Here is a 22,469-nt window from a genome sequence, read left to right on the forward strand (position 1 = left end):
AATGTTTTTTTTGTCATTCACTCCCCCCAACTCAATTTGCGTGCCCTTTTTCTGATTAGATGGCGAATGTATAACCCCGTCTCGCCTCCTTTGAGCCCATCCTTTTTGCTGAATGTTACCCATGTCATCATCATCATCATGCCACTTTCATACCCTGGAAACCAGGAGTGATCCCACATGCACCTACTAACAGTGTGTGTGTGTGTTTTCTTGTGATTTTAAGGGAGATTTTATTAAGAGGCGGTGCTTGTTGGCTTCAGAGTAGCGTCGTAACGACACTTTTTTTCTCTCCCCCCCAGTCCTTGTTAAAAGAGTTTGACCAGGGCCAGAGTTGGTGCTGGGGGGTCGCATACTGCTTGGTTATTTCCTGGGGGGTGACTGCTGCATTTTTTTATTTTTATTATTTAAATCCCAGCTGATTCCCCCCCCCCCCTAATTTTATTTTTTTTATTTTATCTTAATTTTTTATTTTTTTCTACTTCTCCTGGTTATCGCCTCTCTCTCGCTCTACAAGACCTGACACCCCTTGCAGATTTTTTTAATTTCCTCCTCTTTTCAGATCATGAACAAACTATATGTTGGGAATTTAAGTCCTTCGGTCACTGTCGAGGACTTGCAGCAGCTCTTCGGGGAGAGGAAGCTGCCAGTGGCCGAGCAGGTCTTGCTGAAATCCGGCTATGCTTTTGTGGACTTCCCCGATCAGAACTCGGCCATAAAGGCGATAGAGACTCTTTCTGGTAAGTGTTGGCTTTTTTATGATAAGTGATGCTGGCTGGTGGTGACAGAGGAGGAAGACAAATCCGAAACTGCAAGATCCGATTAAAAAAAAATAAAGAGCGCATGTTGTGTGAAACTGTGAAATACCGAATCATTGCTAAAGCTCTTTTTCTATTCCTGTGTTTTTATTTTGAGCCATGAGAGTTTATATGAACGCTCAGTCATGCACACGCTCTCCCAACAGGAATCGGATAAATGATCGATAGCATGGGGACACACTCGGGGCTTCGTTTTGCCCCTTAAAGAGGAAAAAGACACGAGAACGCAAATTTACGCGCAACATTTAACGTAAAATTTCAAGGGGGGATTCCGATGGTGCGGGGCGCTACTTCGCAAATCGCCCCGCTGGAATGTATGGGATGGTGCGACTGGTTTCGGTGGGTAGGCATAATTATTTTTCACTTATTTTTTATCCTGATTTTATTAAAGGCGGCACGGCGATGCGAGCGCGGAAAACTTGCCGGATCTGTGTTCCCCCGGTGTCTGGGCATGTTTTTACGAGGTGTCGTGGAGGTGGGTCACGGGGGTCCAGAGGAAAAGAGCTAATAAACAGGTAGCCGAGTTGGAGGGGGGGACGGGGTGAGACGCTAATTCCGTGCTGCGCCAGGCCACTCGTAATAGTAACGAGAGGGGGGAAAACACTCGTGTTGCAAGCTTCGCCGAGGAGTGGATCAAAGGCAAATTCAAAGGCAATTCGCATTTAAACTGGCTGGAGAATTAACCCACTGTACAGCATAGAAAAAAAGAGGACAAGTCATCCTCCTTTCACCATCTCTTCTTTACGTGTTGCATTCTTTACCGGGAGCTGAAAACACCCCTCATTGCACTGTGAGGGTTGTGGGAGTGGAAAGCATGGCTGCCCATTTCCCCCTTACATACACTATGTATATAAAACCTTATTATGCTTCATTTGTCCGCCGACCCCCCCTCCACTTGTGACCCTGAACATAAAAAATGCCCCATTGTGCTTGTGTTGGTGTAAACATATAGAGTTTAGGCGTGCGTGCCATGCCTAACGCGCCCTCCTCGTGGAGCAGGGGCAGGCTGTTTGAATGGGGACGCACCTACTTGGGTGAAGTGATTCAAAGTGTTGCATGGTGGAGGCCTACACACCAGCAGCAGCCTGCATTGTTGCTGTCATGACGCACAGCTTCTCTTACACTATCCATTCTCATCCTTACAGGTAAAGTTGAGTTGCACGGGAAGGTGATAGAGGTAGACTACTCTGTTCCCAAAAGACTACGGTAGGCCTACACACACACGCACCCACTCACATCGTATCATACGCCCATACGCTTCATATACCACTGTGCCCCATGGCAGACTGTGTGTGACCTGTAGGCTTCCGCCGAGAAATATAGCAAGCACGTTTCCCCCTGTCTATCTGCCTCTGTGTGTGATCTCTACCAAGCTGTTGTTTTTGTTTGTTGTTTGTTTTCTTTCTTATCTAAGTTAAGTGTAATTGCTTGGTAAAAAAAAGCGGCAAAGGAAACGGTTTAGTCCCGACATCCGCAGAACACACGGTGGCTGCTGCCATTATCGCGTGATCTGCAGCAGCGAAGGGCCTATCCCACTGTACAACATGGACACACACACACACACACATACACACACACACACATACACACACACACACACACACACATTTACACACACAAATACATAGGCAATAATTACATCTCACTTATAACATATATCTGAATCAAACTTTCCTATTGGCTGCTGCACACGTATATTTAAATGGATCTGTGTTTCCTATATGTAGGCGTTTAAGTTTCCTTATTGACTGTAACACTGCAATGCACGATGAGATGCATACCAATCAGCAGAGCCTCTCCCCTGGTTACATACGTATGTGTGTGCGTATGTGTGTGTGAGAGACAGCCAAACTAGAGGTTGTGTGTGAGCTAACGTATATAGGCCTGCTCAGAAATCCCTTCACGGCTGTGTTCTTGTGTATCAGCCTCACTTTACAAACACAAATAATCCACGAGCTGTTAATGAGCCCTGAAATAATAATAATAATTATTATAATTTAAACAGGCACAATTTTCCGTGCGTAATGCGTAAAAAAGCCAACAGTTTGTGCCAGATTGTGGATCCTATATACGCACTTACACGTATAGTTGCATTACATTCCTTTCGGCAGTAGGGGGGGGGGGCTTGCATTGCGTGACAAAAAGGTAAATATTCAAGCCCCTTGCGGAGGAACACGTGACCCACACTTTATGTTCCAGCATGGTCCTCCCCCTCCAGTGCAGGCTACAGTTTTCCTGCGCCGCTTGCTGCTGTGGCTGTATGTGCAAAACGCTGTGGAGAAAAATACAAAAAAAGTGTGTATGTTGAAAATGTGCAGTGAACGATCTGCTGTGCAGAGGCTCGATCTGAGAGCGGGTTTTCTCCAGCTGCTAGGCGCAACATGGTGCAGAGAGCAGCCTTGCGCCACTCCCCACTCTTCTTGTGCACGTAGGCCATTGCAAATGTTGGGAGAGCCTCATAATGGCTGCCATGATGGGCCTGCGTGCTGCACGCACGGCTACAGGGCGGAATCAAATGGAAGCAAATGTCCGTGCGTGTGTCCAATCGTTGCGTGTAGACCCTGCGTTCGTGTTGTGATCGGGCCTGTGAGGCGACGACCCTCGCCATGTTAGTGTTGTGGACGTGCGTGCAGCGCGGGGCACGTACAGGTGTTCATTTTGAATCTGTGTGTGTGAGGTGGGCGAAATGACACGTAGAGACGTAACTTCACATTATTCAGCTCAAATGTTATTTTAAGTGATAAAGAGTTTTTTCTGTTTTGGCCTATTTGTCTTTCATGGCATAAATATTAACTTTTTAACGTTTAAAGCTGAACGTGTGTAATTTCGTCCTAAAGGGTGTATTATGTAACTATCATAATTCATATAGCAAATGCAAATGATTTTTTTAAATAAAGATTTTTATGAGTTAATCTGTGGTACCAGGGATTTTAAGGAAAACAATTTACATTTAATAATAAAACACTCAAATTACATTTCCCTTATTTATGTTATTTCTAAACAACCTATTTCAATTATAATATGAATCTTGTAGTTACTGTTATGCATTTGATTTTAAATATATATGGTTGCTAATGTGAAGTCATAAGTGAAACCAATGATCAGTTTTACTTTTAGTTATTTTTGTGAGCAGTGTGTGAGCTCAGCACCTTCAGGCCTGCTGCAGCTTCTCTTGGTTTTGTGGAGCTGCTGTAGTTTCAGCTACTGTTTGTTGATATATATATTCAGTATATTTTAGTTGTGCTGTGTTGTTTAAAGTCTTTAAACAGGCATAATGGGATCAACAATCAAACCATGTGTGTTTGTAATGATAAGGAATAATGACTAATCAAGATTTGTAATTTTTGATGCATTTTGTTGTTTTTCTGGGCCTTGTTAAATGATATTAAATAGGTTATTCAAAACTGCACTGAAATACCTATTTGTATAGATTTTAATATCTTATTCATCTTCTCAATGTTATTTCACTGACATATATTTCATATTTTGAAATTTAAAATTGTTTTAGAGACACCAACTTGCACACAATTGTAGTTGGAGCAATTCAATAAGAAGTAAAGTTGTTTTTTGGTTTTATTTGTAAAAGCTTTAGAAGCTTCTTATTGTGGAAAATTCAGAACAATTAATTGCACATTATTAGATGTGTTTAAAACTAGGTTTTAAAATATTAATACAGTTATTTCTATTAAAAGGGGTTGATTTGATCACTTTAATATTTCTCTAATGTAGCAATGAGACCTCTAACTACATAAAGAGACAACTAATATTCACATTTAAACATTTAGTTTGTGAGTAAAATCTTAAAATCTTATTTTGGGGATATGTATGTTGATTTTTATAATCACACAAGATTGATAAATTTTAAAGTCAAGCTAAATTCATTTATATATAACACATTAAGAACAAGAGGAGTTGAGCCAAAGTGCTTTAGAATCATGGCAACATAAGCATGGATACAAGATTAGATGTACAATGTTAGAAATACAATTTTTAGAAAAGAAAAACATGGTAAAAGGAACAAGAGATAAGTCTAAAAAACCATACAAGTAAAATAAAGATAGAAATTCATTATAAACCAAAGCAGAGAAAACAAATGTATTGACCTAGAATTTTTATATATTATATATAATTACTTGATTATTATTACTCATTACTTATATAATTTATGTTCTGATTGGAAAAGAGAAAAATAGTTTAAAAATAAGAATGTGTTTCCTTGAACCTTAATATCATTCCTGCATTTTTACTCAGGAAGTTTTTAATGGTGGCTTATTTTGAGTCCAGAAACCTGAAATAAAAGAAACAGTACTTTTCTCATGCTTATTAAGTTCCCTTGTTAAATCATGTTGTGGGTATCTGTGTGCTACAGGGTGTGAATTGGTGTTAATTGATACTGGTGCTTCACAAATGATATGCAACAATGGCAATGAAATAAGTGGAGAGGATGTGGACAAAGTGACTAGCGTGAGCTCAATGTGGATATGATCCATTTTCACTTCGTCTCTGTTGAACGTGTGAAGACTGTTGTTGTTGTTGTTGGTGTTGTGGTATAAACACAGATTTGTTTACCTGCTTGTGTAGCAGTTGAGAGTAATACAACCAGCTCCTTACAATTACTGTCTACCTCTGACTTCACCTGAAGTGAAAACATTGTCAAAAAGGAAGAAAACACAAGGTGTTTCACTCCATTAAGCTGCATTACAATAAACACAAATCAAACTGTTGCTGGATCGAGCTAAATTGATCCTTTCTTTCTCACACAAAAGGATTTTACAAACCAAGACATGGGTGCAAACATCTGCATTGCACCACAGCGGTGCACATGCAGATGCTTGTGTTGGGTTGTCAGTACTCGCTGAGTCAAAACAGCGAAATATGATAGCCATCAGTTGATCCACTTCGAATCCATTAATACTCCCCAGTTGATCTGCGGGTGAAGAGAAGCTCTCCAGCTCGGCTCGGGTTTTGGTCCGGAGCGATGGCTGGAGTCACTGCACCCTGCTCCCCTCTGGAGCCACATCCGCTGTGCCCTCTGCCCTGACTCCTCATGTCTCCCCTCACCTGTCTGTGAGGAGGCGTCGCTCTGAAAGCATCTGTTTTGAGGAGCAGGAGCCAAAAAGTGTCCCTTAACTTTTTTCATTTTCTGCCTTAAAGAGCATCTCTGGCGTCTTTTCAACTCACGATTGGTCTGTCTCAGGCTTTTGACTCATGAAAAACAGGAGGATGCCTCATGTGTCTTCGGCTGTAAAAATGATGCTCCTGAGGTATGGGAAAGAATGGATAAAATGTGACAGTTCTCCATCAGCACTTCTAGGAATAATCACTATTTACTTGTCTTGTTTAATCTAAGGGCTTTTATCTCGGGCTTGTGGAAGAAACTGCATTTAAATTCTACAACACTGCTTAATTTATATAGCAATTATCAACTTTTCCACAAAAGCGCAGTAGTGTGTTCCTCTCCTGAAGTGATAACTGATTTGCTAGTGCCACTGAGCACATAGCTTGAGGGAAGCAAGGAGATTAGATGTGAGAGAATTGTCAATTCACTGTGTGTCTTTCCGACTGGTGGGATTTCTGTTTAAGCTCACTGAGCGCTGGAAACACCTTTTCTCTTTCTTTTATTTTTCTAACCAGACACTTGTGTGTGCTGTACATCACGACAGCAACAGTCGAGATCCAATTCTCGGTAAGCCAGCGTCACATTCCACTCCAACCTATTGCATGACTAATGTGTTGGAGCAGCAATGCACTGATTGCAAGCAGGAGTTAAGTAATCTGCTCAGTGACTGGGAGGAGCGGCAGCCATGAGGTGTGCAGGGTGTGGTCCGGAAGAGGAGGATTCTTGTCTCTAGACCGGATACACCAAAAATCTGGCAATTCTTTTCCTGCTGAAGTCACCGAAATGTCCCGGAGATGAGAGAAGTAAACCGTGAGCGTGTACAGTTTGGAGATGGTTTGACCTTAAGGGAAGTGACAGAACTGGAGCAGCGATGGCTGATGTGTCCGGTCAGTGACAAATAGCAGTTTGAGCTGAGAAACACCATTCATCCGAGTAGGAAAAAAACGGTGTGCTTTTTCTGCTTGCATTTTTATTTGTGATCCCGACATTTTCACGACACCTCTTATAAGTTTGTATGATTGAATGTTGAGAGTTATGGAGAGCCAGCTCATGGCAGAAGAAAGATAAATCCTCAGTGATTAGAGATGAGAGCCATTAGGCCTCCTTGAACTGAGCTATTGATGCTCTTTTCCTTCTTTTCAGGAGAGAATTTGGCACACCGGGGTCAGCTTCAGCTTGTCAAGGATAAAATGAACACCCGCATTCTGTCAGAATTTATCAGACATTCAACATAGAAATACTATTATCACTTTATTTCTAATAAATTCACTGACAGCGACCTGTGAGAGTTCACCATTTCCTTTATTATTATTTTTTCAGTCTCTTGCACGCCTCTTCACCAGGTGCATGAGGCAACACTTAGTTTGCTGTTTCTACCAAAGAAAAGCTAAAAACGAAAAATCCACGAAAGGACGAATTGTTTCGACCAGATGTTTGAGGATGCTGTTTTGCTAAGCAGGGTTTGATTAATTGCCAGAAACTTAAATGAGCTGTTGATGAATATTTAATGAATTATAAATCATGATTATGAGTCAAGCAGTTAGTACCCAAGTTCTTTTTTAGGGAGGTGGGTAATTTGAAGATGTAACAGCTGCTTTGTCTCCTCTTCCATTTCTACATCGCTCTTCTGCTCAGTCTACTTCTCTTATGATTGTTTCTGTGTGTGTGTGTGTGTGTGTGTCTGTGTGTGTGTGTGTGTGTGTGTGTCTGTCTGTCTGTCTGTGTGTGTGTCTGTCTGTGTGAGTATAGTGTATACACATGTAGATATGTGCACACTCAGCTTGAGGATGATACCACAGAAATAGAAAAGCTGTAGTGACTCCCGGCTGAAAGCAACACGGTGCATGTAAAGTTTAGTGTTTCTTGCTCCTCCGTGTGCCAGTGTTCCCAGTGGACACCCAAGGGTGTGGTCTCCATGGAAGGGTGGGCAGCTGAGGCGCACAGCAGGTGGCATTGCTCACACAGGCCGACTCCATCCCACATCAACACCATACAGGCCTGCTACCCATGTGCAACCTTAGAGCTCTGATGGGTCTTGAACAGGTGAAATGAATATGGTGCGTACGCCTAACGAGCCAATCAGAGCGCAGCACAGACTGAGTTGGGGGCTGTAAATGCTCAGACGCAGCCAATCCGACCTCGAGTGCTTGGAATTGAGGCTCTTGAAGAAGACATTGGCTTAGAGCCTCGAGCTGGGAATACTGTTGGCGCAAAGCTTTCCCTGGGTCAAATGGTCCTTTTAATCTCTTCCTCCTGACCTTTTCCATCCTTCCATCCATTTCTCACTCTCTTATCTTGCTTATAAAAAGGCAGGGGCGCAGCCAGAAGAGGGGCCATGGGGGACACAGGCCCAAGCTCCAATCTGACTGCCCCTCTCTTTAGCTTCTTAGTGCCATGGATAGATTACTGGACAGGGCTGTTGGTTGCACACCGAGGCCATCCTGGGCCGAACTCAGGTATAGAGTGATTTTTTTTTTTTTCTTGTCGTAAAGTTGACAAAATGACCACAAAGAAACACAAAATCAAACACAAAAAGGACTTAAAATGACTTTTAATCATGCACCATTTAATATTAATCATGTACCATTTATTATTGACAAAAACTAGAGATCTTCTTAATTTTTTTACACTTATAAAAAAATATGACCCCGCTTCTTAAAAAGTAATTCTGTTTCTAAACCTGCCCCTGTTTTCAGGAAGAAAGGGTTTCATTAAAAAAAAAAAAAAAAGAGTTTTTATTCCTGCTATGCAACTGCAGGAATGTCTCTTGACAAATGCGTCATCTGTCTTTGAAGCAGCAAATGTCAAAAGGTACAGTCTTGTGACATTTACAGCATCTTGATGGGAGAGCAAAACTCTGTCATTGTGCCTCTGTACGTGTGTGTGTGTGTGTGTGTGTGTGTGTTTACAGCTCGTGCTGTATTCAACTCCAACAGTTCCAGGTTGGGTTCTTCACGTTGCCATAGGAACCAGTTTTGAGTGTTTTGCTTAGTTATAGTGGAGCACAAGCGGCGAAGGCTTTCAGAAAATGAACCCAAAGTCCTCCGGTATACAGAAGCTAAAAGCTACAACAAAAGTTGGGTTTGCTGCATACAACACCCTGAGTTTCACCCCAGAACTGATCATTATAACATCTTTTGATATCACGGTCACAATCCTATAATTACAGCTTAAATTTCTTATGAGCTGCTGTCAGTCGGGGGGGACCCTGTAATTTCACCCAGTCCTCGGAGAGTGGAGACTGCCTACCAGTTATAGCTGAAAGCCCCACACTGCAGTCCAACTGTGTATTGGTGGCTCTCGCTATATGGGCAGCGCAGTGGTCAGGGTGCTGATTTTACGACAGGGAATACATAACCTAGCAAGGTGCCTCAAAAGAAATATCTGTGTGTTGCTGAAATGTTCAAGTGCTGAGTTTCTTTCCAAAAAGTGAAGCAGGGAAAACTGCTGAGTGGGCCGTCCGTCTATGTCACAGTCGCAGCCCTTTTGTGACCTTTCTTATTCATAAACCCACACTGAGCCCTCATTTCCATCCGTTTCCATATGTATGCAACGGAAGCTGGAACACCCCCTCCCCCCACTTCTGGACAGAACAAGTCGTCTACAGTAAGGTCCTCGCACAGCTGAGCCTCCGGCACGACCTGCAGCACAGTCTGGCCATTGTGTTTCCTCTGTTTCCCACTGTCTCTGACGGAAGAGGAAGACACAGAGCGGACTTCCATGACTTTCAAAGACACGTGCATAGCCCCGCGCATGCTTACAGGTTTCCTCCGAGTTGCTGTGTGTCTGCTCCTGTGTGGGGGGAGAAATGAAGGCTGATAGAGGGCAGCATTTCTTCCCCCTCTGGCTGAGGTTCTCTAGCAGGATGTGAGATGCTGCTGGTGGCTCCAAGTGCTTTTACTTGTCGCTCTACAGACGATGGCAGATTTACTCACAAACAGGAAGAGTTCTAATTGTACATGTGAGACTAAGTGACCTCAGTCCTTTATCTTAACTTCTATTGACCCACCATCTGATTTTATCTCTCTGGGTTTGTACTCTGGCTTTACTAGACTAGACCTCTCCACTGGAGTTTGATATTAAAGTTTAACATCTTGAAGAAATATTCCAGCCCACGATCAGCAGGATTAATTCTATATTCACAAATAATGAACTTTACATGGTTTAAATGCAGAGGTTTTCAACCCCTATCACCTACGGACCATTGGCTTGGTTGTTTTCTCTAAAAAACTTCACTTAACAATTTCAACTTCACATTAAATCCATAGAAATGTGCATTTCCCAACTACCTTATCGCACTGCTCTTTAAGGTTGGCAGCTTGATTTCACATAATATTATATTTCAGGGAAACAAGCAACTCTATTCCTCCAGATTAGATGAGAAACATTCACATTAACCTGCACCCTCTCTGATCCCGACCAGCTTTCTCTTTCACTTCTCAAGAATTTTGACGGTAGGTGTCAGGTTTGCCAGAGTAAATCACTCACTCAGCTGTTGCTGTGAGTGTGTTGTTATGTTTTATAAATATCTGTTTGCCTTGCTTGGAAATTATTTCTATTAAAACCGAAAAATAAAGTATATACGATTGTGGCAGTAGATTATATCCATATTGGTGGGTGTGAATATGTGGGTTTGGTCACGATATAAATTATCTTGCCAAAACAACTCTCATATCTGTCCATTAAATATTAATATATTATTATTATGTATGTATGTCATGAATACATGTAATTTAGTTGTGTAATCTTTTATTCCACCTTGGCAACCCTTCTTGTGCCCTTGAGAACGGAGCCATGGCAGCGTTTGACAGTTTCACCAGAGGTGTAGTGTTTAGTAATAGTTGGCAATAGCGATATGTCTGTGTTATTCAACACAGCTGTGCTTGATCCTGCCTATGATTCGCTGAGCCCGGAGATGAGTGGCGTAATGTGGGCAGGGCAGGTGCTGTGGAGAGAGCAGCCTGCCTCTCTGCCAAGTGACCCAGCACATGCCAGTGCCCAGTCAGTCGCAGTGTGAGAGACAGACAGCATGTATGCGCAAGAGAAAGAGATTGCGAGAGATCGACGAAAAGAAAGAGAAAGAATAGAAGGGAAGAGGGGGGAGGACCCTGTGGGAGTCCTTTCTGATCACACCGAACGTCAGCTTGTGGCGAGAGGTGTATTTTCTTGCAGCCACTGCAGAGCTGCACAGAGAGCCGTAAGCAGGATACGAAAAACAGGCTGTTTGTAAATAGTTGTTATCTTGCTGACCCTTAACCAATATTTCCCTGGAGGAGCAGAATATTTTATTGTGAAATGTTCAATCTGTGTATGTCTCTCTAAACAGCCTCTACTCAGGATTTCCCAGGGGCGCAGTAGCTGCTGTAGTAGCAGTGCACCACTGTGCACGAGGACGACTATATCAGTCCTGAGGGTTTTAACCTGTTCTGCTCCTGTTTTCGATTCTATTCACGTGTAAAACAGGACATATAAAACGGGCCAAATGTCCCAAGTTGCTATAGGATACCTGCTGATTGATTGACTGACTGGGCGAGTGTTCTTTACGTTTCTTGTTGCCATCTGTTTTCAGCAGTTGCAGACATACTGTTTTTTCCTAGCCAGCAATGCAGCACCTCTTGTGTCACACATGCAAACATGATGACACTGACTGATGAATTGATTGTCCCTGTCAGGTTAAATGAAGCGCATGCTGACACAGATCCAATTAAAATTGAAGAGTGCACCCACAGCAGATAGCACAATCTTGTTTAAAAAAAAAAAAAAAAGTGTCTAACCTAAAGTCAAAAGCAGAGAAACATGGACAGCTTCAGCGCACAAGGTGTGTAAATATTTGATGCTGAAGCAGCCATGCATGCGGGTAGCAAAAGTTAATGGGGTCTCTGCCCATTGAGCAAAGTAAAACTGGTTCACTGAAACATTTACTGAACATCAACACACTCATTCTTTGATTTCCAATATTACCAATGGTGATTTCCACAAGATGCAGCTGCAGTTCACCTCCAGGGAAAGTCACACTCTTTACACTGCAGCATTTCCTGCTTGTCTTCCTCTCCACCTCCCTCCCTCCTCCTCCTCCTCCTCCTCCTCCTCCTCCTCCTCCTCCTCCTCCTCCTGCTCTCATGTGCATGCTTTGTGTCAGCGTCTACCGTGTCATGTGTACCACCTAGATTGCCTCTCCACCGCCTCCGCCCTGCAGCTCACAATGTCACTCCTCCCCCTGGCCCAGCGTGGCGGTGCAGAATGAAGCCGGCTGTTTGTTAGCACGAGCGGGTGTAAATAACTGTAAAACTGTGTATTATGTGCTGTAAGCTGAATGTGAGCCACCCTATCAGTCTGGCATTTTATTCTTAGTAGACTTGTCGTACGCTATTGGAATTCTTCGACTACAGTAGAGCTGTGTGTGTGCATGTGTCGATGTCATTGCATGTATGTGTTTGTGTGTGTGTGTGTGTGTGTGTGTGTGTGTGTGCACGTGTCCATGTCATTGCATGTGTGTGTGTGTGTGTGTGTGTGTGTGTGTGTGTGTGTGTGTGTGTGTGTGTGTGTGTGTGTGTGTGTGTGTGTGTAGAGTGCTTCTGTGTGCCTTCCAGTCCCCAAGCGGGAGGCAACAGTTCATTTCAGAGATGGTTGCTAAGATGGGTTTTGTTTTAAGTGGTGTGAGGAGTGACTCCAGGCGGCCCAGGTTTCCGGTCGCTCGGTGTTGCGGGAGAATAAATTACAGAGATATAGAATGACAGGCTTCAAAGGCGGGTTTAATGTCAGAGAGGCGGCGGTGGCGTGGATGTGGAGCCGGCGAGGATGATACATCAAATATGTGCTCCTCTTGAAGAATAGTATAATTTAACAGGGCTTGTTTGTTCTTCCCTTTCTGTTGTGTGCAACTGTTGCACCCTTTGATGGACGCGCGGTCACCACAGGCGTTCAGAGAGCACTTACGGCACTGGCTTCCTCCATCCGCCATCATCAGTATTTTTTTATATACCCAACTGGCTACTTTCGGCTCGTCTCCATATGATGCGATCCAGCGCTACAGATGTTAACCTTTTCCATGATGAGTAATATCGCTGCTTTGTGTGTGCCACATGCTCAGATCCTGCCGGGATGTCACACTGACTCAGTGCTTTTCAGAGCGCTTGTTGTTTTTCTCTAAAAACCCCCTCAATTTAGACAGGGTGTTTGTTAAAAGAGGGGAACCAGCCTCGTGTGTGTTCTGCCAAGAACGATGAAAGCAGCCGGCCTGCAAAAGCTCTCAGATTAGTTTTGGTGTGTCTTGTGTGGACGCGGTGAAGAGAACTTGTCAAATTGTTATTAGTTTTTTGATTTTAAGCTGGAGTTAATCCTGCAAAGAAAAGGTTATGCTTTAATTTGTGTTTCTACCAGAAGGCAAAGACATGTTGAGAGAAGTTTGGTACCTGGATTTTGAAATTTCCACCCTGAGATGTTTAAAATTTTTTATCTTACTACTGTTTGCTTTCACTAGTTGAGGAATCTCATCAACTTGGGAGACATTTCTACTCAGCGACTTCTAGTCACACATATATTAGAGACATCAACAATAACCTTCCCTCTTGCCCTCTTGCCCTCTTGCCCTCTTGCCCTCTCTGCACTCCCTCCCACTTTAACTTCACCCCAACTCAGAGGTCAGAGGTCTGAGAGCGTGAGTGGGGCGATGGAGGCAGAGATGAAGTGGACATCGGTCCGGGGGAGGATCATGATGGTCCGAGTGCGAGAAAGGTTGGAAGGCAGAGGGGAAATGTAATGTTAGTTAGAAAACTAATGTTGGTGAGCACTTGAATAAGTTGTGAGGCTATGTAAATACCATGAATAGCCTTAACTGAAAATGTCAAACAAATGAAGAGCGTCACACTTGCGTGCGTTCGTGATGTTGAATGCGACTGGAATCAAACCAAATCGGTTTGTATATAAACAGAATTTCGCCCACATTCGATCAGAGGACGTTAACTTTAAAATATATTATTTCATGACATAGAAACGTCCCAGAAAGTTGATGGTAAGTCAGCATCGGCCTTGCAAGGTAAAAGATGTTTTAAAACACTAGGTGAACCATCACAGTACAGTTGTATGCAGTATCTCCTTAAATGCTGCCAATACAACAGCATTTCTAGCCGCGCCCCCTCTGTTGTGCAGCTCAGGCTCTCTAACTTGAGCCATCGACATCAGCTCAGAATATTTACTCAAGTATCGATTGTGTATTGATCGGCTCTGACACCCCTGTGAGTGTCTGATAATTGAATTAGCATATTACCTTCTCACAGCACACAGGCATTCTCCAAAAGACACAACAACAGATTCCCATTCTCACACACACACACACACACCCCGCTCCGAACCCCAACCCTGCTCTCCGTGGCCCCCTGCCTCATTTCACAGAGTAGGTCAGGATTTGAAACCATTTTAGCCTCAGGATTAAAGTCTGACAGGGATAATGCCACTTCAGCCACTTGTGGGTCATGTGACACGAGATGATCTAAGGTTTGGGAGGAGCACTATAATGTAATTAATGTATTGGAAGCTCTTATCCATCTGACTCCACCCCTTGTCGAGCTGGACGCTCAGAACCATTAAAACTGCTCTCTTGCAGGCGACAGTAAAGAAAGCGGCGCTGAGTTGTTTGCCGTCCACACTTTAAAGTGCGCGTACACTCTGTGCTCGTCCTCTGCAGACAGTGAATAAAAGTCCGTCTCTCTTGTGCTCAGAGCTGCCTGATGATGTCATTTTAACCTTAAACCCATTTGTACTGCCCCCCCGTCCCTCACAAGTCCTATTTAGATAATCCCACCTTCCTCTTTATCTCTCGGTGGTTTATCAGGGTCCCTGCACTTTATTCACTTTACTAGACTTCACCCACTTGTATAAAGTCAAAGTTAATATGAAATTTATTTAATCTTTTTATTCTGCTCTTATCAATCACTCAGTCATTGTTCTTTATTTGCTTGTGTTGTTGTTCTTTTAGGAGTCTTGATTATTTGTAATATTAAATCTGCATATGTAAATTAACTAACCCAATGTGCAATCAAAATTTATACATTTTTTATAAATAGATAATTGATAATTAGTTGTTTTTTTGTTTTTGTTTCCCACACAAATTATTATTGAAAATCAGAGACATTAAAATAATTATTTCAGGGGTGCAACTCACAATTATTTTATTATTAGTTAATCAGCTGATTAAGTAATAATTTGATATGAGCTTTAAAATGTTAGAAACACTGAAAAAAATGAAAATAACCAACAGCAAAATTCTTAAATATTCAATTTCAACAACAAGAAAAAATATAGTAAATCTTCAACAATTGAAGACTGAGAACCAGGTAAATCTTTCATTTAAGAACATATTAATAGTGTTATTGTTGGCTATTAATTTGCAGCTGATTTGTTTTCTCTCTCTCGCTCTCTCTCTCTCTCTATATATATATATATATAAAATAATCATAATACAATTATTACTATTTCTCCTTGGCCTTTAAATTATAAGCGTTTTCTCCAATAAAATGATTACATTAAAAGTCATGTTTTGTATTTTATCATAAAGGCAGCAATAATGTATACAAAAATAAATGCAAAACAATGAATGCAAACAAGACAATGAAGATGAGACACCTGATGCAGGCTACAAGAGTACAGATGTGTGAGCAGGGAGGATTTCCCAAAAAGATAAATTCAATAAATTTAAAAGCAAACTGATTGAGAGAGTCGACTGCTTTTAGATCAGACTTGATCTCACCAGCAGCCATTTTAAGAGGCTCCGTAATTAAAGGCAAACACGCAGCTTTAATTAAACTTATTCTAAACCACATGCATGTGTCAGGCAGAGTCTCCCGGCCTGCCACCATGCTCTTGACTCTGTGTTTCAGCGTTTCCCGAAGCTTTGTTTTGCAGGGTGAAGACTTCTCAGTGAAAAAGCAGCTGTGACTGACAGGAGTGTTTTTCAAATATGTTGCTCATTGACCAGCACCACCGGTGTGTTTGTCTCTCTCAGAGGATGAATCTCTGACTCACCTCCTCTATGTGTTTTCACTCTCAGCTAGGAACTTCCCTGCAGACAGGGGGAGGGGAGAGAGGAGAGGGAGTGTGTGTGTGCGTGTGCGCGTGCGCGTGCGTTTGTGAGAACTAGTAAAGCTCACTCTCCAGAGGGAGCTGGTGGGAGCCGTTAGACAGGGATGATGAGAGACAGACAGTAGAGGGGCTGGAGACAGACAGGCAGACAGTCTTGTGTAAAGTTGTGTGATGTGCGTGCAGTATTGATCCAGGTTAACCCTGCAGGGACCTGCACCTATATGGCAGCGGGCTCAGCCTCGCAGCTACAGTATGTTTGGCAGATTAAAGGATGAGACCCAAAGAACAAGCTGCACGACTCAACATAAAGCAGCCATGAGGAGCAGATAGCAGCGGACCCACACTGCACCACCAGCACCACCAGCACCACCAGCACCGCAGTATGAACTGGTACCCACCCGTCAGTAGCTCTTAGCACTGAGCTGTGTGAGACACAGCAAATACATCAGTGTGTGTGATCCTGAGGAGGACAGTCCGCTGTAGATTAGCCTGGCTGTAGAAGTGTGTGTGTGTGATTGCGTGTCAGTTGTGTCCCTGTAGGCTCACTGTGTGCCTGTCAGTGACAGTGCTGACTGCGTGCTTTGTGACGGGGTCTCAGAGGAGTCCTCAGTTAGTGAAGGAGCGGCGTGGAGGAGCGGGGGGGCGTTTGATATGTGCAGGACAAGACAGAGCAGCAATAGCACACAACTTTGCAAGTCCTCTTCTATTATTTTTACCATTATTATGAGTTTTTTTATGAGTTTTTTTGTCTGATTCTGTCTCAGTTTTATTTCGTGGCTCGGTGTTAAAAGGATTGGATGTTTGCCTGAGTTTGCAGGATTTGCAGAAACTACTTTTTGGAGCAAAAAACTAAATTGTTCACCATCCTAAAAAAATACAGCTTGTTAACTTTACATGAAACAAACTTTATTAATGTTGTGTGCTGACAGCGGAAGCACTTTTTAAAGTTGGTGAAATAATGTTCTTTTTTCAGTGCAGGATTAAACATAATGTAACATCCACATTACAATAATTAGTCTATACAATGTTAATAATTCAGGTTTATTTTTACTGTAGTGTTAATAATACTGTTTGAGGTTGGCAGGTCCTCTTGGTATATCTATATATTTATGGAGGCTATGGCTCCCTACACTCAGAAATTTATTTTTCTTATTGTTACTTCACTATCACATCTGCAGAACGGTTTATGTGCATTCTGACACCTTTCACATTCATCTGTTGGAGAAAATGCATTTCACTGTGCTCACCTTAGTTCTCAGTTTAACACGTGCAAGTGTGCACATCATTTGTCACGTCACACGTATTAGTTCAGGATCCATAATGGATCCAGTTTAGAATTTGCACATGTGGTGAAGAAATGTGAAAAGTCCATTGCAGATACTCAAATAAGTGACTTTTGTGTGAAGCATCTTGTGCCCGACAGCTGAAGAGTTTGAAAGAACATCATTATATAAATTGATTCTGGATTTTGTGGGAGGGGATAATTTTTTGTTAAGTAAAAATACATGTCACACACATTTAAATGATTATTATCAAATTATTAAGCAATATAGATAATGGATGAACAAATATCTGCATTTGATTGAAATGTTGTCTGTTTAAATGAATGTATGGTTTGGTGCCAGTATGCAGGGGTCTATAGATCTTAATACTAAATATAAATGTCTGGGTTCTATTTGAAGCACATGTGATTGCATGTGTGGTGTTGCACTGAGGGGCTCAGTCACTGTGTTATCGCTCTGTTAGGAATGCATTATGTCCCAGTGATGGCAAATTGGAACATTTTAAAATACTCATTTCACTGACTTAATGGGCATAACGGGAGAAAATTTGTTTTGTGTCAGCTGGGCACCCTGTGGCATTTTAGCGCTGACTAAAAATTAATTTGTGATGATTTCACCTGAGAATTGAAAATCATTTTACACCTGCAATACTATGCAAGTATCTTTGGTCATTCCAAGAACGCTGGATGTGCGTTATGTGATTTTTGTGTGTGTATGTAATTGTTTCATTCTTATTTCTTTGTGTGCCCTTCTTTGAGTTGATGGTAAAAATCCCAACACCGTCTGTGCTTGTGTGTCAGAGGCCTGTGTGAATCAGTGTTTACGTCACGCTGCGGTATCATCTCTCACGCTGCGTAAATCTCAAACTTAAATGACTTGCTTGGCCTGAGTCATTGAAATTGAATCATTTGTAATTAACCCCATTATGTGACACTGAATCTTTCCCAGATATGAGACATTAATCTGCTTTAAACGTCCCCGTGCAGCCATAGACCTCCTCAGTGAACTTTGTGCTAAATATAACGGCTGAAGAAACAATGTGCTGCGTCTCCTTATTTACAGCTTTCTATGATGCAGCTGAGTGAGCGTTGACAGCGAGGAGCAGACGCACGTCAGCAGGAAGGCTGTGGCCTCCATTAGATCTCGTGCGTCTCTACCTGCCTGCCTGCCTCTCGGCCCGTGTCTCCCTGCCTCAGTGCCGCAGCCAAAACAAACGTGTGAAGGGAAACCGGCAGGCAGGTGAGCCCGCTGAATTCTGATGAGCTCTCACCCGCCGAGGGTTGGGAGAGGAAAGCTGAAGCAGGCACCTGAGCCCTGCACATTGGGATGAGGTGGTTAGCAGCAGCGTGGAGTGTGGAGCTTTGTTCAATCTGCAGCTTCAGTGTGAGAATATATGGGGTTGGGGAGCAGATGCACGGCCGGTTTTCTCACGCAGGGAAAAGATTTTTGATCAAGTAATGCCTGAACAAATAAAATGATTTCATTGAAGTGAAGCGAAGTGTCACTAGTAACTAGTACTACTGCCATGAAAATCATTTCATTTTATTTTGGTGAACAAAAGACTGCATCTGTTTTGTTTCAGCTGTGCTTTAGGTGAGCTTAGTAAAGTAGAAAAAAAAACGTTTCCCACTCTGAAGGCTGCCCCCCCCCCCCCCCCCCAAAAAAAACCCCAACACTTATAATTTTGTGTATAAAACTTTATCCACATCGTATTCTGAAAAAAGTTTTAATATTGTGTATTGTGTATGATCTAAAAACTTCTCTTTGGATCTGCACCTAAATTTATTGGGCTCTTTCCTGACATCTGTCTGTCAATGTTTGTGGGAAATTGTTCAGTAGTTTTTGACAAACAAACAAGCAAACAAATGCAGATGACAACATCACCTCTTCTTGCAGATGGAAACACCACAATCTATGACACAATGATGAATATGTTGTGACATTATTTTCTTCTGTGGCACCTTATGCATTTTGACATTGCTCATACACCACAGCCACATGTAATGGAAAAACATTATTTGAAGTATATGCTACAGGCTGCTGCAGCGTATGTGTGTGTATATATATATATATATATATATATATATATATATATATATGTGTATGTATGTATGTATAACGCATCAGCCATTGGAAGCAGAAACCACTTGAGGATTTATTTGTCCTGCAGAACAAACAGTGACAAATCTTTCGAAGCTGAAGGACAATAAAAATGCACGGACACTTCTGTCATACAAATCCTGTTATCTCTGCTCCACAACAATTGGATGTGCCTTTCGAGAAGTGCTTAGCAGCGCTACACAGAGATGGCCTGAGCTCTGTGTTAATCCAGCTGCAGCAGAGAGTGTGGGAGTGGGCCAGAGTTGGAAAAGAGGAGCAGGGAGAGACGTCTTCCACACAGCAAAGGCTTTACTCAATATTGTTGACTTGTTGCTTCCTCGCTGAGATTTCAGAGCATTTAGGCGCTTAAGAGCTTAAGGGTCAAAGCTAGAAATTGGGTTAATTCAGATTAGACGAGTCTGCAGTTGGCGTATAAGGACCACCAGACGATTTGACCGACCCACCCAAACTGACCCATATAATAACGCACTGTTCACTTCAAGACTGGAGAGGTTTGTCTGGGATGAAGACGTAAAATCAGCGTGGGCTTTACAGTTCACGATGACGCAGGAACAATAGGAAGTCACATGTAGCAGTAAATGTAGCCGATTGTCAGATGATCACATTATCCTGCACTCAGCACTGACGGCAACACTGCCACTCATGAAAGAGGCAGTGTTGCCGTCAGTTTATATCACTGGACTCGTAATATGATCATGTAATAGGTGCATAATCAAGCGGCTCCGGCGGCTTGATTTATGATCGCCAAGGTTTTCATTTCCTATTTTATCTCCACGGTATGGCCGGGATGAACGCCAGATCATCTTTCATTTGAGAAGTCATCAATTATCTCCTTTGAGATGAAGTCCTCCGTGGGGCCGTCTCTGGACTAATATGGACTTCCTGTGTGTGTTGTGTCATTAAGCGTGGCCTTCAGAGAGAGCAAAGCGCTTCGTCAGGCAGATATAGAGACGCTGGGACATAAAGATTAATAATTGTAGGGTTTTGTGCTGAGAATTAGTCCACTGCAGTGTTGATGGCTACATAGACTCAGACGAGAGGGAAACAACAGAAAAACGGAGGAGTAACGTGTGAAGTGTGGTTTCTATAGAGGTGAATGTGGTTCTAACTAGACCTGGTAATAATATCTGTTTACACTAGGCTGGTTTCAATGTGATTTTCTATCGATCACTTGTGATTGGATCTCACATGCCCGCTCAATATGCCAATTAGCACTTGAGATGATCCAATACCATTTTTCCCTTTTCGATACAGATTACAGATTCCGATACCTGGACTTTGTATACACTGATACTGATACATCATATTTTTAACAGCTGTATGCTACTGTATATAAGTGGTGATTGCTATCATTGTTGTTTGGACTGGCTCTTTAATAAATACACACAGAGAATGAACACAATCGAGCTTCTTTTAATATCTAGTTTGACATTTGACATTGTCACAAATTAATAAATGTAGAAATGTACATGAGTTGATTTCTGTTAATAGTTGTTAAAGTGCATCCACACACATCCCCCTTTTACTTGTGGGACTTTGCAGCGTGAAATATTTACACGTTTCTGACATCTTAGGTTACTACTTCTTCACCACTCAAAAAAGAGTACTTGCCAGTTGCAGAACAGCGTAACTTCTGTTTTGTAGCATCGAGGACGTAACTTTAAAAGACATGGTATGAGATTGGTAGATTCCTGTACTCGCCTATGCCCAGCCCCTAATTTCTGGGCAGTATCAGAGGCATTACCGATGGTGCTAGCAGTATTGGAACATTTCTAATAGACACAGACATCATTTCAGTTCACAAAGACCAAATGATGTTGTTTTTAGCCTGTTTGACTGAATAGATGTGTCTGTGTGTGTGTGTGAGAGAGAGAGAGAGCGGAGTCAGGACTAGCGAATCAATGCGGCTCCATTCTGATATAAGATTTTACTCATTTGAAAAAAAAGTTGAACATCAATATGTGTGGATCGGTGTTGATGTTGCGTTGGTGGCCACAGATAAATCAATATATGGGAAACACTGAGAAGTGTAAAAATGCTTTTGACTCATTGTGAAACCGCAGCGGGTCAGAGGACGTCAGCTGAGTCTGTGGATGCAGTTATATTCACACAGCTGAAAGAATGTGGTCGCATGTCTCCAGAACACCTCTGAATGTTGTCTGAGTGATGGGATCTCAAATGTGTCTTCAATCATCTGCGGTCAGAGTTGTCCACCTGTGATCGGATCTGTTAAAATCAGGTCTGAACTGGGCCTGTGTGTGAGCATGTGTGTATGTGCAGAAGCATTTGCTGGAGATTTGAGGGGCTCGGGCAGACCCGGTGGTCCGAAAGGCACTTATTTGGGCGGCTCTTTATTCATCCAGAGAGAGCCTCTTTACTGGGCACAGCTCACAGGCGTGTGAGCCGTCGCTGACAGCACGGGCATCCGCACAGAGCGGGGTGAAGAAGGTAAACAAGGCTTTTAGAGGCCTCATTAGACAGAATCTCTAAACAGAGGAGGAAGCGTTTAATCATTTACTCCTGTTTAAAAAAAGGAAAAGATCCCGACCTCAGTCAAGATGCCTGAACAAAGACGCTGTCTTCTTTGTGTTATGGTGTTGTACTTTGATTTTTGTGGTGACGTTTGAAGAACAAAGTACACAGATTTTATGACAAATAGAATAACAATAATACCAGTGAGTCATTAGTGTAAAAGATTTGTGGTTGGAACACAAAAAGAACAACACTTAAGAAAATGCCTTACAATGCCTTAACAGTCAACTAATAGAGCAATTTGAAATGGTTGCAGTCCCATCCCTTTAATTTAAGAAGTTATTCACGACCAAATGCTCTCGGCAGATATTTCACCCCACAGACACAAAGGTGTTAAAATATAGACCACGAGAAGAAACAATGATAAACAAGAAAACAATTCTGCAGAACACAACAGCTTTAAAAAAAGACTATTTCATGGATTTGTCCAGGAACACTGCAAATCTGTGTGTGTGTGTGGGGGGGGGACAAACCCTCTTTCTCACCCTGCCGCCCTCTCAGAAGTTGAAATACCTTCAACTT

At 42.4% G+C, this 22,469-nt stretch overlaps 1 protein-coding gene across 3 annotated transcripts in view; it reads left to right on the plus strand.

Annotated features, from left to right (window-relative positions):
• The first annotated feature begins 245 nt into the window (after nt 1-245).
• The window catches only part of igf2bp2a (insulin-like growth factor 2 mRNA binding protein 2a), a 45,390-nt gene continuing 23,166 nt past the window's right edge, over nt 246-22,469 (plus strand). For 2 of the 3 annotated variants that reach the window (XM_069533538.1, XM_069533539.1), the window contains exons 1-2: nt 246-737; nt 1,961-2,021. In XM_069533538.1, the coding sequence (XP_069389639.1) occupies nt 563-737; nt 1,961-2,021 (236 nt within the window). In that variant the 5' untranslated portion in view covers nt 246-562. Of the gene's footprint in view, nt 738-1,960; nt 2,022-16,316; nt 16,402-22,469 lie in introns of those variants that run through there. The other variant, XM_069533540.1, reaches the window with a different exon arrangement.

This window comes from Paralichthys olivaceus, chromosome 10, assembly GCF_024713975.1.
Source record: "Paralichthys olivaceus isolate ysfri-2021 chromosome 10, ASM2471397v2, whole genome shotgun sequence".
NCBI lineage: Eukaryota > Metazoa > Chordata > Actinopteri > Pleuronectiformes > Paralichthyidae > Paralichthys > Paralichthys olivaceus.